The sequence below is a fragment of the Chiloscyllium plagiosum genome, unplaced genomic scaffold, assembly GCF_037043375.1.
Source record: "Chiloscyllium plagiosum isolate Xiang-an unplaced genomic scaffold, Cpla_swu_hap1 HiC_scaffold_17, whole genome shotgun sequence".
Lineage (NCBI taxonomy): Eukaryota > Metazoa > Chordata > Chondrichthyes > Orectolobiformes > Hemiscylliidae > Chiloscyllium > Chiloscyllium plagiosum.
In genome coordinates, this window is record NW_028270155.1 from 75,288,700 (window position 1) to 75,302,729 (window position 14,030).

The 14,030-nt window shown below is 43.8% G+C and overlaps 2 protein-coding genes across 2 annotated transcripts in view; one reads left to right on the top strand and one right to left on the bottom strand.

Moving 5' to 3' along the window:
- pnp6 (purine nucleoside phosphorylase 6) overlaps positions 1–1,502 on the bottom strand; it is a 107,294-nt gene extending 105,792 nt beyond the window's left edge. The window contains exon 1 of the mRNA XM_043707372.2: positions 1,376–1,502. Coding sequence (XP_043563307.2) covers positions 1,376–1,395 — 20 coding nt within the window. The 5' untranslated portion in view covers positions 1,396–1,502. The remainder of the gene's footprint in view (positions 1–1,375) is intronic.
- cmtr2 (cap methyltransferase 2) overlaps positions 1–14,030 on the top strand; it is a 60,658-nt gene that overhangs the window by 6,061 nt on the left and 40,567 nt on the right. The window lies entirely within an intron of this gene.

Genomic DNA, 14,030 nt, shown 5'->3' on the forward strand with positions numbered 1-14,030 from the left:
AGATGGCCTGGGTGATCATAAAAATGATCAAAAGGAGGGAATGATAAAGTATAGATGAATCAACAATTAAAAGCGCCCGTTTTAAACCTCCATCTTTCAATAATAATTTGTCTTATAAGTTTAAATTGGCTACTGCAGTCACAGTGGCCATGAGAATGAATGAGGAATATAAGGACCTTGGCATAACCTTGCAGCTGTTCTTTCTCATAGAACTTACAATGAATAAAATACTGAAAAATGTTTAGCTTTATCTGCTATGTCGCAAGAGAAAGGCACCAGATGTAGAAACATTTGAAATCTTTTGCTATGTTTGATCTATGAGAATAAGACTAAACTGCTAATCAATTAACTGCTAATTGTGAGAACTTAATTAGAGAAAGAAACATTATATGGTGTGGGAAAGGGAACGTGCAAGATTGTAATGCAAATAAGGGCTACAAAATATATTACCTTCTTGCTAAAAAAAAAAGAGATTTCTCATTAGTCCATCCAGAGACATCTTGACTGATACTCTGGGCTATAGACTATTTGATCTCTTACCAGCTTGATTACAATAAAGTATGTTTTTTGTAACTTATATGTGGTCCAAGAAGTTTTGAGATTCAACAGACCCACTGAAGAGTAACCCACCCAGGCCCAACTCCCCAACCACTGTGCATTAACCCCTGACTAATGCACCTAACCTACACACCCCTGAACACTAGCATGCTGATTGCTGTAACTCATGCGAGGGAAGGACATATGACGAAACTTGGTCTGATCGACATACCATTCCTCTGAAATGGCCCAGCAACCCACAGAGTTCAAGGATGAGCAACAAATGCTCGCGCCACCCAGATCTCACAAAAGAATGATTTAAAAAAAAAAGGTGGAGCTGATCTCTGGGCTGGGTTCCCAGCCTCGTGAATCAGCGATTGCATCCAGATGTCTCTGCACTTTCACAGGCAGCTTTGGACGCAGGACAGAATCCTCCTCCTGCCTGTGACTGCAATCGGGGAGAGTGAGATTGTTCATCATCAGAGGCCCCGGGAGTCACTGCAGTATTTGTGCAAGAGAATTGGTTTGTACAGGTGACTGCCTCGTGAGCCCTTTCAAAAAAAAAACCCGATTAACATCCGGATTTGGATCCGGATCAATCGCAATGCAAGTGAAAAACTTGTGAGCACACACACACACACACAGAGAGAGAGACAGGGACACAGCTCCCTCTGGTCTCAGAGACACACTGGGAGGAGCATCACTCGCCGTTTCTATGGGGATCGCGCAGTGAAATTGACACAGATGTTAGTTACTACCTGAGCAGTGGCTGGGAGCGAGGGATTGGAGGCAGGGAAGGGGTGTGTGTGTGTGAGAGAGCGAGAGAGACCCTCCTTACCTGCAGCCTCCCTCAGCCATGGGTCCAATGCAGCTCCGGCAGGACACACACACAAACACCTTCAGGTTAATTTCGCTGTTCCGCCCTCCACCCCTCCCACCTTCCTGGGATTAAGTAACCGAGGCTGACGTCTGGCGAGGGGGAAGGGTGAGGCACACAATGACAGGATCTCATTCGTTTTTCCCTGCGAGATATGTGATTGGAGTCGGGCACAACAGCAGCATTCCTCGGGGAACGGTAACCCCATCTTTCATTGTTTTGCTGACTGCAATAAAATCAGAAATCATTTTCCTTTAGTTTAATACCATTGAGCTGCAAATGGCGAACTGCTTGCATATTTACATTTTTTTGAGTGTAAGAGTCATAGGGATGTGAAGTACAGCACGTAAACAGACCCTTCAATCCAACTTGTCTATGCAGGCCAGATATCCTGACCTAATCCAGTCCCATTTGCCAGCACTTGGTCCATATCCCTCTCAACCCTTCCCATTCATATACCCATCCAGTCGCCTTTTAAATGCTGTAATTGTACGAGGATCCACCACTTCCTCTGGCAGCTCATTCCTCACAAGTTCCAGGGTAAGGTTCGTTATTTTTCGCAGGAAATGCCATAAACACTGACCTGAAATAGGAAGTGGAAAATTCCACTCAGTGGCTGTGACCAGCAGCTTCCACAACATTAAAACAGGAAATACTGCAAATAAGTATAAAACAGAGAGAGAGAGAGAAAACATATCTCTGGCACAGAGCAGGAGGCAGCAAGAATAGGCAATAAAATCCTCTGGTCGCTTGAGGTGGTCAACAAGCTAGCAATGTACTGGCAGAAGCACAGTGGGCAAGGCTGAGGGGTCAGGGGTCAGGGAAAGCAATGAGGGCATCATTCTCAGTGGGCCAAATAGCCTATTCCTGATCTTATCTCTCACAACCTGTGCTGAGTGAGTGTCTCCCATCGACGTCCTGTCTCTCAGTCCTCTCCTCTACCCTCCAGTTGGACCCTCCTGTGGGAGATGTTGCCGTTCATCATCACAGAGCCCAAGCTGCAAGAGCCTATTGCTTCAACTGTCAGCTGCTGCCTTCCTTGCGTTGACGGTTTGCACTATTTTCATATACTTCATCACTCTTATTGTAAAGGTCAACGTTCCATTTGCCTTCCTAATTACCTGCTAACATCGTGTTTCAAGCACAATGACACCCAGATCCCTCTGCACCACAGCATTCTGCACTCTCTCTCCATTTCAGTGATCCGCTTCTTCTCTACTCTTCCTGCCAAAGTGGACAAACTCGCATTTTCCCACTTCTTCTGCCAAATCTATGGCCGCACCTTTATCCTCCTTGTATCTCTTCCTTGAATCTGTGTTTCCCCTTCCCAGTTTGTTCTGCTATCCCATCTCTGTATCAGCAACAACCTTGGCCACTATACAGTCAGTCCCTCCATTCAAGTCATCAATATATATCACAAAGAGTCTGAGCACGGATCACTCTAGTACTTCACCAGTTTGTTTTACAAGCAGAAATAAAAATCCATTCATATCAACTCCCTGTTCGCCAGTAGTTAGCCAATCCTCCATCCCTGCTTTTATATGAACAACAATTCCTCTCTCCACCTTCTCCAAACATTGTGAGCTCTTGTGCCATAAACTTCTCTACCTTCAAATACCTTTCGGAAATCCAAATACATTAATCATTCCCTTTCATCTATCTTTCACATTACATGTTCATAGAATTCTAATAATCTTGTCAAAGACATCTTCACTTTCATCAAACCATGTTGACTGTCTGGTTGTGTTACAATATTCTAAACGTTGAGTACTACTTTCTCAAGAGTGGACTCCAGCACAATCCCAATGATGATCTTAAGCAAGTTGTTTGGTTTCTGCTTTCTGTCTCCCTCCTATCTTTAGTACAGAGTGTTTTTTGTGCTTTTTCAATCTGTCAGGTCGAGGGAATTTAGGAGAGTACATCTATTATCTTTGCAGTAATGTTGTCTTCAAGGTGAGCGCACCTCCCAGACTTCAGTCCCTTTAGTTTTCTGCTGTATTTTCTATAGTGCTTCTGATCCCTTTAAGTTTGTATCTTCTCTTTAACCCGGTTTTTCTATTATTCATGGGACATATTTTCTGTCTTCTCTTATGAAGATAGACTTGAAGTACTTTTTCAAAGTCCCTGCTATTTCCTCGTTTCCCATTATTAGTCGGCCAGTCTCACTGCCAAAGAGACCAACATTTACTTTAATTATTTTCTTCCTTTATAATGCTTCTTTTACGTGCTTTAAAAATATTTCTAATTAGTTTTACTTTCCAACCAAATTTCTCTGTCTTTATTGAATTTTTCATTATCCTTTATTGGTTTCTAAAATGTTTTCAATTTCTGGGGCTACCAAGGACCTTTGCAGAGATTTCACTCAGTTTGAAACCAACATTTTCTTAACTTGCTTAGTGAACCACATATAATTCATCCATGACTTTATCTTTGTTGAAAGTCATGAGATATGTCTTTGAATGCTTGCTACTATTTCTCTACCATCTGCCCTTTTAACCTATTTATTCAGTCTGCTTTAGCTCATTCTGTCTTCATATCTTTGTAATCGCCTTTATTTCATTTTAGGGTTCTAGTTTCGGTCTCACATTTCACATCCCCATATTCAATGAAAAACGTCATCATATCATGTTCACTCTTGCTGAGAAAAACTTGTATCATGAGGTCAATAATTAATCCTGTCTCTGCTTTCAAAATTACTAAGGGTGAGGAGGTGATGGCCTAGTGGCATTCTTGTTGGACTGTTAATCCAGAGGACCTGGAGATGTGCTGGGGACCTGGGTTCAAATCCTGTTATGGGACGGCACGGTGGCTCAGTGGTTAGCACTGCTGCCTCACAGCACCAAAGTCCCAGGTTCAATTCCAGCCTCGGCTGATCGTCTGTGTGGAGTTTGCACATTCTCCCGGTGTCTGCGTGGGTCTGCTCCGGTTTCCTCCCACAATCCAAAGGTGTGCAGGTCAGGTAGATTGGCCAAGCGAAATTGCCCATTGTGTTGGGTGCATCATTCAGAGGTGAAAAATGTGTTGCTGGAAAAGCACAGCAGGTCAGGCAGCATCCAAGGAACAGGAGAATCGACGTTTCGGGCATAAGCTGGGTGAGTTACACTTTGGAGGGTCGGTGTGGACTTGTTGGGTGGATGGGCCTGTTTCCACACTGTAGGGAATCTAATCTATTCAAAGTCTAAAATAACTTGCTCACTGCTTGAAATGAGAACATATCATCTGAAAAGCAATCCTAAATACAGTTAATCTCCAGGTTACCATTGCCAATTTGATTTGATCAATGTAAATGAAAAGTAAAATTGTCCACAATGAGTACATTTTCTTTCTTACAAGTTTCCACTATTTCTTGACATATATTCTAACCTACCATGTGGCATGGTGGATCAGTGGTTAGCACTGCTACCTCATAGCACCAGATACTTTGGTTCAATTCCTGCCTTGGGTGACTGTCTGTGTGGAGTTTGCACATTCTCCCTGTGTCTCCTTGGGTTTCCTCCCACAATCTAAAGATGTGCATGTTAGCTGAATTGGCCATGCCAAATTGCCCATAGTTGGGGTAAATGTAGGGGAATGGGTCCTGATGGGTTACTCTTTGGAGGGTCAGTTTGGGCTGAGGGGCCTGTTTCCATACTACAGGGAATCTAATCAAATAGCTGCTTCCAACAATGACACATTAGGCGACTGACTGTGTGGAGTTTGCACATTCTCCCCGTGTCTGCGTGGGTTTCCTCCGGGTGCTCCGGTTTCCTCCCACAGTCCAAAGATGTGCAGGTCAGGTGAATTGGCCATGCTAAATTGCCCATAGTGTTAAGTAAGGGGTAAATGTAGGGGTATGGGTGGGTTGCGTTTCGGCGGGTCGGTGTGGACTTGTTGGGCCGAAGGGCCTGTTTCCACACTGTAATGTAATCTAATCTAAACTGAGGCTATGTCTTAATTTTTTAAACCAACATCTTTTCTGATGATGGTACTGATCTCACACTTTGTTAACATAGCTAACTTACATTCTGCTCAATTCTTCCTGCCCTTCTTAGATGTCAAATCACTTTGAAATATCTTTGGACACTTTATAACCAGACCTATGTAATAGCAATCATATAATACTCATTCATTTCTATTAATTCATCTACCTTGTCAGGACTACTGTATGCTTTCAGATAAAGAGCCTGTCTTTCTTTTATTGTTTTTCTAACTCTGACTGTATTGCCTGATGCTCTATTATGTTTCTTGCCTTCTATCCATTCCTGACAAGGCATCTCATTGGCAATTTGACATCCTACATATCAATGTTGGATAATCACATTCGTTTGACATCAGATGCCTGCTCACAGGGACAGAGGACAAAGGATTTTATGCCACCACTTAATGCCCTCAGGTGCAGGGCATCATCAATGGCAGCCATGTGGTCGTCGATGTGCCCGGTGGTGGACCAGTGAGATTTATCAGCAGGAAGAACCTCCACTCATTCTGTTCAACCATCCTGGTAAGCATTTCCCCCCACGTGTGCTGGCATTCCTGGCAGCTGGCGTGACTTGGTCATTCTCCAGCAGTTCAGGCAGTTGCAAATCTTCATTTCAAGCCCCGAAGGAACGTGCCTTGAGGAGACAGGTACAGGAGCTCCAGACAGATCCAACATAAACAATGCCCCCTACTCAGTCAAACAATGGATGGGCTCAGCAACAAGCTTTCGAAGATGTGGTTCTGGTGCCGAGACCAATCAGGTGGTGACCTCCAATGCTTTTCTGCAAGGGTCTCAGTTGTCATGGTGCTTTTTGTATAAGCTAACGGTTCTGAAAAGTTAATATTGAGAGAGGTTTATAGGATGATGAGGAGCATGGATAGGGTGAATAGCCAAGATCTTTTCCCAGGGTGGGGGAGTCCAAAACTAGGTTTAGGGTGAAAGGGGAAAGATATAAAAGGGACCTAAGGTGTAATTCTTTCATGCAGAGGGTGGTGCATTTCTGGCATTAGCTGCTAAAGGAAGTGGTGGAGGCTGGTACAATTACAACATTTAAAAGGCATCTGGATGGGTATATGAATAGGATGGGTTTAGAAGGATATGGGCCAACTGCTGGCAAATGGGACTAGATTACTTTAGCATATCTGGTTGGCATGGACGAGGTGAACATGGAACATAGAACAGTATAGCACAGTATAGGCCATTCGGCCCTTGACGTTGTGCCAACCTTTTATCCGACTCTAAGATCAAACCAACCGACATACCTTACATTTGACCATCATCTATGTGCCTGTCCAAAAGTCATTTAAATGTCCTTAATGTATCTGACTCGACTACTATTGCTACTACCCACTCACTATTCTCTGTGGAAAGAACCTCCATCTAACACCTCCCCTTGATGATCTATAAGTCATTCAGTTCCACGACTGGTCAACTAATAGACCTGTAAACGACCCTTTGTCTAACATGCAGCCAATCGGTTATTTTATGTTACAGTGATGGGTTGGCAGACTCTGATTCACCCAGAGGTATGGAAACTTCTTGGCAATCAAAAGAATCCAACAACCTTACAGAGTTTGCATAAGGTTTATCTACATTAATCATCATCAGACATGGAGCATGATCGCATAGTAACAACCAATCAATAATTATAATTACCTCATGGGTAGTGACTGGAACCAATGGTATTGATTAAGTTGTAATGCCTTATGTCACCTTTTCACAGCTTGCAAAATGTGGTTAGTTTTTTTTTAGATTTGGAGACTACTTGTAGATGGGCATGTAGCGTGCAGGGAACCATTTTGTCTCTAACTGCAATTTAGAATTAACCGTCATTTCTGGGTTTTTTTTATTGAAATTACATCAGTCTGCAGTTTCTTGTTTCTGCCTGGTTCAGAGCAATATAATTTTAGCAATGCAGAAGTTTTTTGTGCATTTTGAAGAAGCCATTTTGTGCAGCTCCTTTCTCCATTTTGTCCTACTCCCCCAGAGGCCCGTATCCTCACCCTCAACCTTCCTCCAATCACCTTAAAATTATGCACCCTTATGACAGCCATTTCCGCCCTGGGAAAAGGTCTCTGGCTATCCACTCTATCTATGCCTGTCATCACCTTGTACACCTCTATCAAGATACCTCTCATCCTTCTTGATTCCAATGAGAAAAGCCCTAGCTCCCTCAACCTTTCTTCATTAGACACACCCTCTAGTCTAGGCAGCATCCTGGTAAATCTCCTCTGCATCCCCTCTAAAACTTCCACATCCTTCCTATAATGAGGTGACCAGAACTGAACATGATTTGGAGGTGCTGGTGTTGGACTGGGGTGTATAAAGTTAAAAATCCCACAACACCAGGTTATAGTTCAATAAGTTTATTTGGAAGCACTAGCTTTTAGAACGCTTCATCGGGTGATTGTGGAGTATAAGATCGTAAGACACAGAATTTATAGCAAAAGTTTACAGTGTAATGCAACCAAAATTATATATTGAAAAAGATCTGGATTGTTTGTTTAGTCTCTCATCTTTTAGGGTGATCATATTGGTTTCAGTTCTTTCATATGTAATTCCCAGAACTTTTTTTTAAAGTTACATTCTCAAGTAAAGTTTAACAATAGGTGCCGAGTCAACTCAGATAATGCATTGAAGGTGTAAGGTTAAAGTCTGCCTGTCTGTGTCCCAGTGTTCAGACTCATTCTATTTTTAATTCCAAGTGTGGTCTAACCAGGGCTCTACAGAGCTGCAGCATAACCTCACAGCTCTCAAGTGCAATGCCCTGTTAATGAAAGCCAACACATCATATGCCTTCTTAATAACCCTATCAACTTGGGTGGAAATTTTGAGGGATCTATTGACATGGACCCCGAGATCCCTCTGTTCCTCCACACTACCAAGAATCCTGCCTTTAACCCTGTGTTCTGCATTTAAATTCGACCTTCCAAAATGAATCAATTCCACTTTTCCAGGTTAAACTCCATCTGCCATTTCTCAGCCCAGTTCTGTAACCTGTCAATGTCTCATTGCAACCAACAACAGCCCTCTACACTATCCACAACTTCACCAACCTTTGTGTCATTGGCAAACTTACTAACCCATCCTTCCACTTCCTCATCAAAGTCATTTATAAAAATCACAAAGACCAGAGCTCCCAGAACCAATCTCTATGGAACACCATTGGTTACTAAGCTCCAAGCTGAATACTTGCCATCTACTACCATGCTCTGTCTTCCATGGGCCAGCCAATTCTGTATCCAGGCAGCCAGATTTCCCTGTATCCCATGCCTCCTTACTTTCTGAATGAGCCTACCATGGAGAACCTTATCAAATGCATTGCTAAAAGCCACACCCTTGCCACACCCACTGCTCTACCTTCATCAATGTATTTTGTCATATCCTCAAAGAATTCAATAAGGTTTGTGATGCATGAGCTGCCTCCTCACAAAGCCATGCTGACGATCTCTAATCAAACTATGGTTTTCCAAATAATCTTAAAATCCTGTCTGTCAGAATCCTCTCCAATACTTTGCCCATCACAGATGTTAGACTGACTGGTCTGTAATTCCTATTCCCTTTCATGAACAAGGGAATACCATTTGCCATCCTCCAATCATCTGGTACTACTCCAGTGGACAGTGAGGACGCAAAGATCATCGTGAAAGGCACAGCAATCTCTTCCCTCACTTCCTCTAGTAACTTAAGGTATATCCTGTCTGGCTCAGAGGATTTACTTATCCTTATACTTCTCAAAATTTTCAGCTCAACCTCCTTCTTAACACCAATCTGTTTGAGCATATCAGTCTGTTTTGCGCTGTCCTCAGAAACGTCAAGGTCCCTCTCAGTAGTGAATACTAAAGCAAAGTATTTATTAAGGACCTCCCCTACTTCCTCCAACTCCAGGTACATGTTCCCTCCACTATCCCTGATTGGCCCTACATTCACTCTGGCCATCCTCCTGTTTCTCACATAATGCCTTAGGGTTTTCCTTAATCCCACCCACTAAACCTTTCTCATGCCCCCTTCTAGCTCTCCTAAGTCCATTCTTCAGTTCCTTCCTGCCTACCTTGTAACACTCATTTCACCTCTGGAAACTGGGTACAAATGCTGATGAGATTCTAATTAAACCATAATCATATTTGAAATAAAGAGCTTTATTCTGTGAGTAACTCCACACTGTACCTATCCTGGGAGTGTTTAATGAGGACAATTTAGAGGAAACTTTACTTTCAATTTAAAAGAATAGAGGGAGCTTTATTTTTAGCTTAAAAAGAGGAGAGAGCATTCCTCCATATATAACTGCTACAGGAACGTTTGCTGGAGGCAGTTTAGAGGCCATTTTACTTTAAGTTTCTATGAAGAGAGGAGGCTTTACTATATTTCTAACCCTGTGCTGTAAGTGTCTCGGGAGTTTGATGGGCATGGTACAGAGAGAGCTTTCCCATAGAATCATAGAATCCCAACGGTGTGGAAACAGACCATTTGGCCCAACAAGTCCACACCGACCCTCTGAAGAGTATCCCACCCAGACCCAAGAAGGCTTTACTTTCAGTTTAAAAGAGTAGAGGAAGCTTCAGTCTGTATCTAACCCTGTACTGGACCTGTCCTGGGAGTGTTTATTGGGGATAGTGTAGGGGAAGTTTTACTTTCAGTTGAAAAGAGTAGAGGGAGCTTTATTCTGTATCGAACCCAGTGCTGCACGTGTCCTGGGAGTGTTTGATGGGGACAGTGCTGAGGGAGCTTTACCCTGTGTCAAACCCTATGAAGTAACCTTCCCTCATAAGGGATTACAAAGGGTACAGTTAAAACAAAACAGCAATCCTTTCATCAATTGCAGAGATTCCCCTGAAAGACCTAAGATCCCAATCTCTGCCCGACGATTTGCTCTAGGTCTATAGAATGCATTCATGGCTTTTGTTAAAGATTCTATGACCTCTGTGGTGGGGGGGAGGAAGGCCACGAGGAGATTATGTGAAGTAAATAGCTGCATGCCACTGAGCTGCACTCTGCATTGACTCAGTTTATCTGGGAGACTTGAAGATAATAGTTAGAGCAGGGCATTAAAGGTTCTGATAGGACCTTGACCAAGAGGAGTTTCTTGATGTGGCCGCATCCGTATTGCATGATCAGAGCGTGAAAGCTTTTGTTGGATGGAGTGTCACTTCCTGTCATGTGACAGGGATTGCAAGGTCAGATGTGCCCTACGCTATTCGAATGCCCAATACTCTGTGGGTGGCACAGTGGCTCAGTGGTTAGCACTGCTGCCTCACAGTACCAGAGACCCGGGTTCAATTCCCACCTCAGTCAACTGACTGTGTGGAGTTTGCACATTCTCCCTGTGTCTGCGTGGGTTTCCTCCGGGTGCTCCGGTTTCCTCCCACATTCCAGGTTAGGTGAATTGGCCATGCTAAATTGCTAAGGTGTAGGGGAATGGGGCTGGGTGCGTTGCTCTTTGGAGGGTCGGTGTGGACTTGTTGGGCTGTAAGTAATCTAATCTGGTCTCCTCTTCTCTGAGAGGAGGGGTGTGAAAACCCTCTTTCCCTCTGTCAAGAGGTTCTGATGTCTGTCAGATACATTTGTGGACAGTGAACTCTAGGATGTTGCTGACATCACCATCTCTGGAAGGATCTGATTGTACAAAAGGAAAAGGTGATGGTAATCTTCGGTGACACTGGGATGGCTATCCTCACCCTGGTTGAGCACTACTGTCACCACCTCTTCAGCAAAGTGGGATCTCCTGAGACATTGCCTGGCTCACACAGACTGGGGACATGTGAACCTTTTGAGAAGAGCCCTCCATTCCATCCTTCCTCAGAGTTTCCCCTCTGTTTGCTGTTGCACCTGTCCTGCATGGATGGCTGAATTCCAACCGCATTGCCCCACTTGAATCCTTCGAATTCCTCCAGGAACGGGCCTCAATGCCTCCACCGACTTTGAGCAGTAGGGCTTACAGTTCTACAGCAAGGAGCACCTGAGCTAAGGAAAGATAAACCTCCCATTGACAGAGTACAGAGAATGTTCACCAGATTGATTCCTGAGCTGGTAGATTTGTTGGAGGGAGAGAGGTTGCACTGACTGGGCCTGTATTCACTGGAATTGAGAAGAATGAGAGGGGATCTGATTGAAACGTTGACAATTGGGTGCAGGGACTGAGAAGAGGAGAAATTGTCTTCACTTAGAGAGAGGTGAGCCTGTGATAATCTCTAACCCATAAAGTTATGTGGAGGCAAAATCATTAAATATATTGAACAAAGAAATAGATAGATTTCTAGAAGGTAAGGGCGTCAAGGAGCTATGTTGCAGTTGGACAAACATGAGTTAGACTTTAGTAGGAGTGCTGTGAGCAGATCTGAGGACCACACCTGAAGATGAATGTATTGGCCTTGGAGGGAGTATAACATAGGTTTACAAGAATGCTGCCTGGGCTTCAGGAGTTAAAGTAAAAGGCGTTGTACAAACTAGGCCTGTTTTTTTCGAGAATTCAGAAGGTTAATGGGTGATCTGATCGAAGTCTTCAAGACATTAACAAGAAGAAACAGTGTGGTTGGCAAATCTAGAACTAACGGGCATAGCCTGAGAATTAGGGCCAGACCATTCCAGGCAGCACAGTGGCACAGTGGTTAACACTGCAGGGTTACATCGGTATGGTAGGGTGGTGAATCTGGGTGGGATGCTCTTTGCAGCATCAGTGGAGGACTCAGTGGGCTGAATGGCCTGTTTCCACACTGTAGGGATTCTATGATTAACTGTGATCGCTATAGTGATTATAATGAGGTTAGCCAGGTGGACCTCATAGAATATGAGTTTCCTAATTGGGGCTGTTAATCTGGTCCGATCAGGGAGCCCTGGCTGACAGATATAAACAGGAATGTCAGGGGTTCTGTTCACACTGAGAGCTGGCTCTGAGGGAGCAGAATTAATGTGAAGGCTTCTCCATTCGTAAATAAAGGATGACTTGGTGACAATATTCCAGCCTCTGTGGAGTTATTTTAATTGCCTTCGTGTGAAAGAATTAGGTGGGTGGAGTTTTTAACGTACATCTGGAAGAGCTATTAGTGCTGGTATACAAATAGTCCTACTAGAGATGGGACTATGCGAGATCTAGTCCAAGGGAATGAAGCCACTTGAGTGGTTGAAGTGTCAGTGATTGAGCATTTTGGGAATAGTGACCATAAGTTTCACAAATCATGATGGAAAGGGATCAAGATAGTGCAGAAGTTGTGTCTCACTTAGGGGTAGGCCAATTTCAATTTCATTTGACAGGATTTGGCAAACATAGACTGGGAGCAGCTATTTATTTATTGTCACATGTATTTTGTCGCAAAATACAGTCAGAAGTAGGAATAGGTCCAGTCAAGGAAAGTAGTGGGAAGTTGCGTGTGGAGGCTGAAGAGATTGGGGAGACACTGAATGAATACTTTTCGTCAGTATTTACTCAGGAACAGGACATTGTTGCCGATGTGAATACTGAGTCACAATTAAGTAGAATGAGTGGCTTTGAGGTATGTAGGGAAGAGGTGTTGGAAATTCTGGAAAGGGTGAAAATAGATAAGTCCCCTGGGCCTGATGGCATTTATCCTAGGATTCTCTCGGAAGCAAGGGAGGAGATTGCAGAGCCATTGGCCTTGATTTTTATGTCCTCATTGTCTACAGGAGTCGTGCCAGAAGACTGGAGGCTAGCAAATGTGGTTCCCTTGTTCAAGAAGGGGAGTAGGGATAACCCTAGTAACTATAGGCCGGTGAGTCTCACTTCTGTTGTGGGCAAAGTCTTAGAGAGAATTGTAAGGGATAGGATTTATGAACATCTGGATAGAAACAATGTGATTAAGGATAGTCAGCATGGTTTTGTGAATTATTGAATTCTTTGAGAAGGTGACTAAGGAGGTGGACGAGGGGAAAGCGGTAGATGTGGTGTATATGGATTTTAGTAAGGCGTTTGATAAGGTTCCCCATGGTAGGCTACTTCAAAAAATACGGAGGTATGGCATTGAGGGTGAGTTGGAGGTTTGGATTAGGAATTGGCTGGCTGGAAGAAGACAGAGGGTCGTAGTTGATGGTAAAGGTTCATCTTGGAGTGCCGTTACTAGCGGTGTTCCGCAAGGATCTGTTTTGGGACCATTGCTGTTTGTCATTTTTATAAATGACCTGGACGAGGGGCTAGAAGGTTGGGTGAGCAAGTTTGTGGATGATACGAAAGTCGGAGGAGTTGTTGACAGTGAGGAAGGATGTGGCAGGTTACAGCGGGATATAGATAAGCTGCAGAGCTGGGCAGAAAGATGGCAAATGGAGTTCAATGTAGGTAAGTGTGAGGTGATTCACTTTGGTAAGAGTAACAAAAAGACGGGGTACTGGGCTAATGGTCGGATACTTGGTAGTGTGGATGAGCAGAGGGATCTTGGTGTCCATGTACACAGATCTTTGAAAGTTGCCACCCAGGTAAATAGTGCGGTGAAGAAGGCATATGGCGTACTGGCTTTTATTGGTAGAGGAATTGAGTTCCGGAGTCCTGAGATCATATTGCAGTTGTATAAGACTCTGGTGCGGCCGCATCTGGAATATTGTGTGCAGTTTTGGTCGCCATACTATAGGAAGGATGTGGAGGCACTGGAACGGGTGCAGAGGAGGTTTACCAGGATGTTGCCTGGTATGGTAGGAAGATTGTATGAGGAAAGG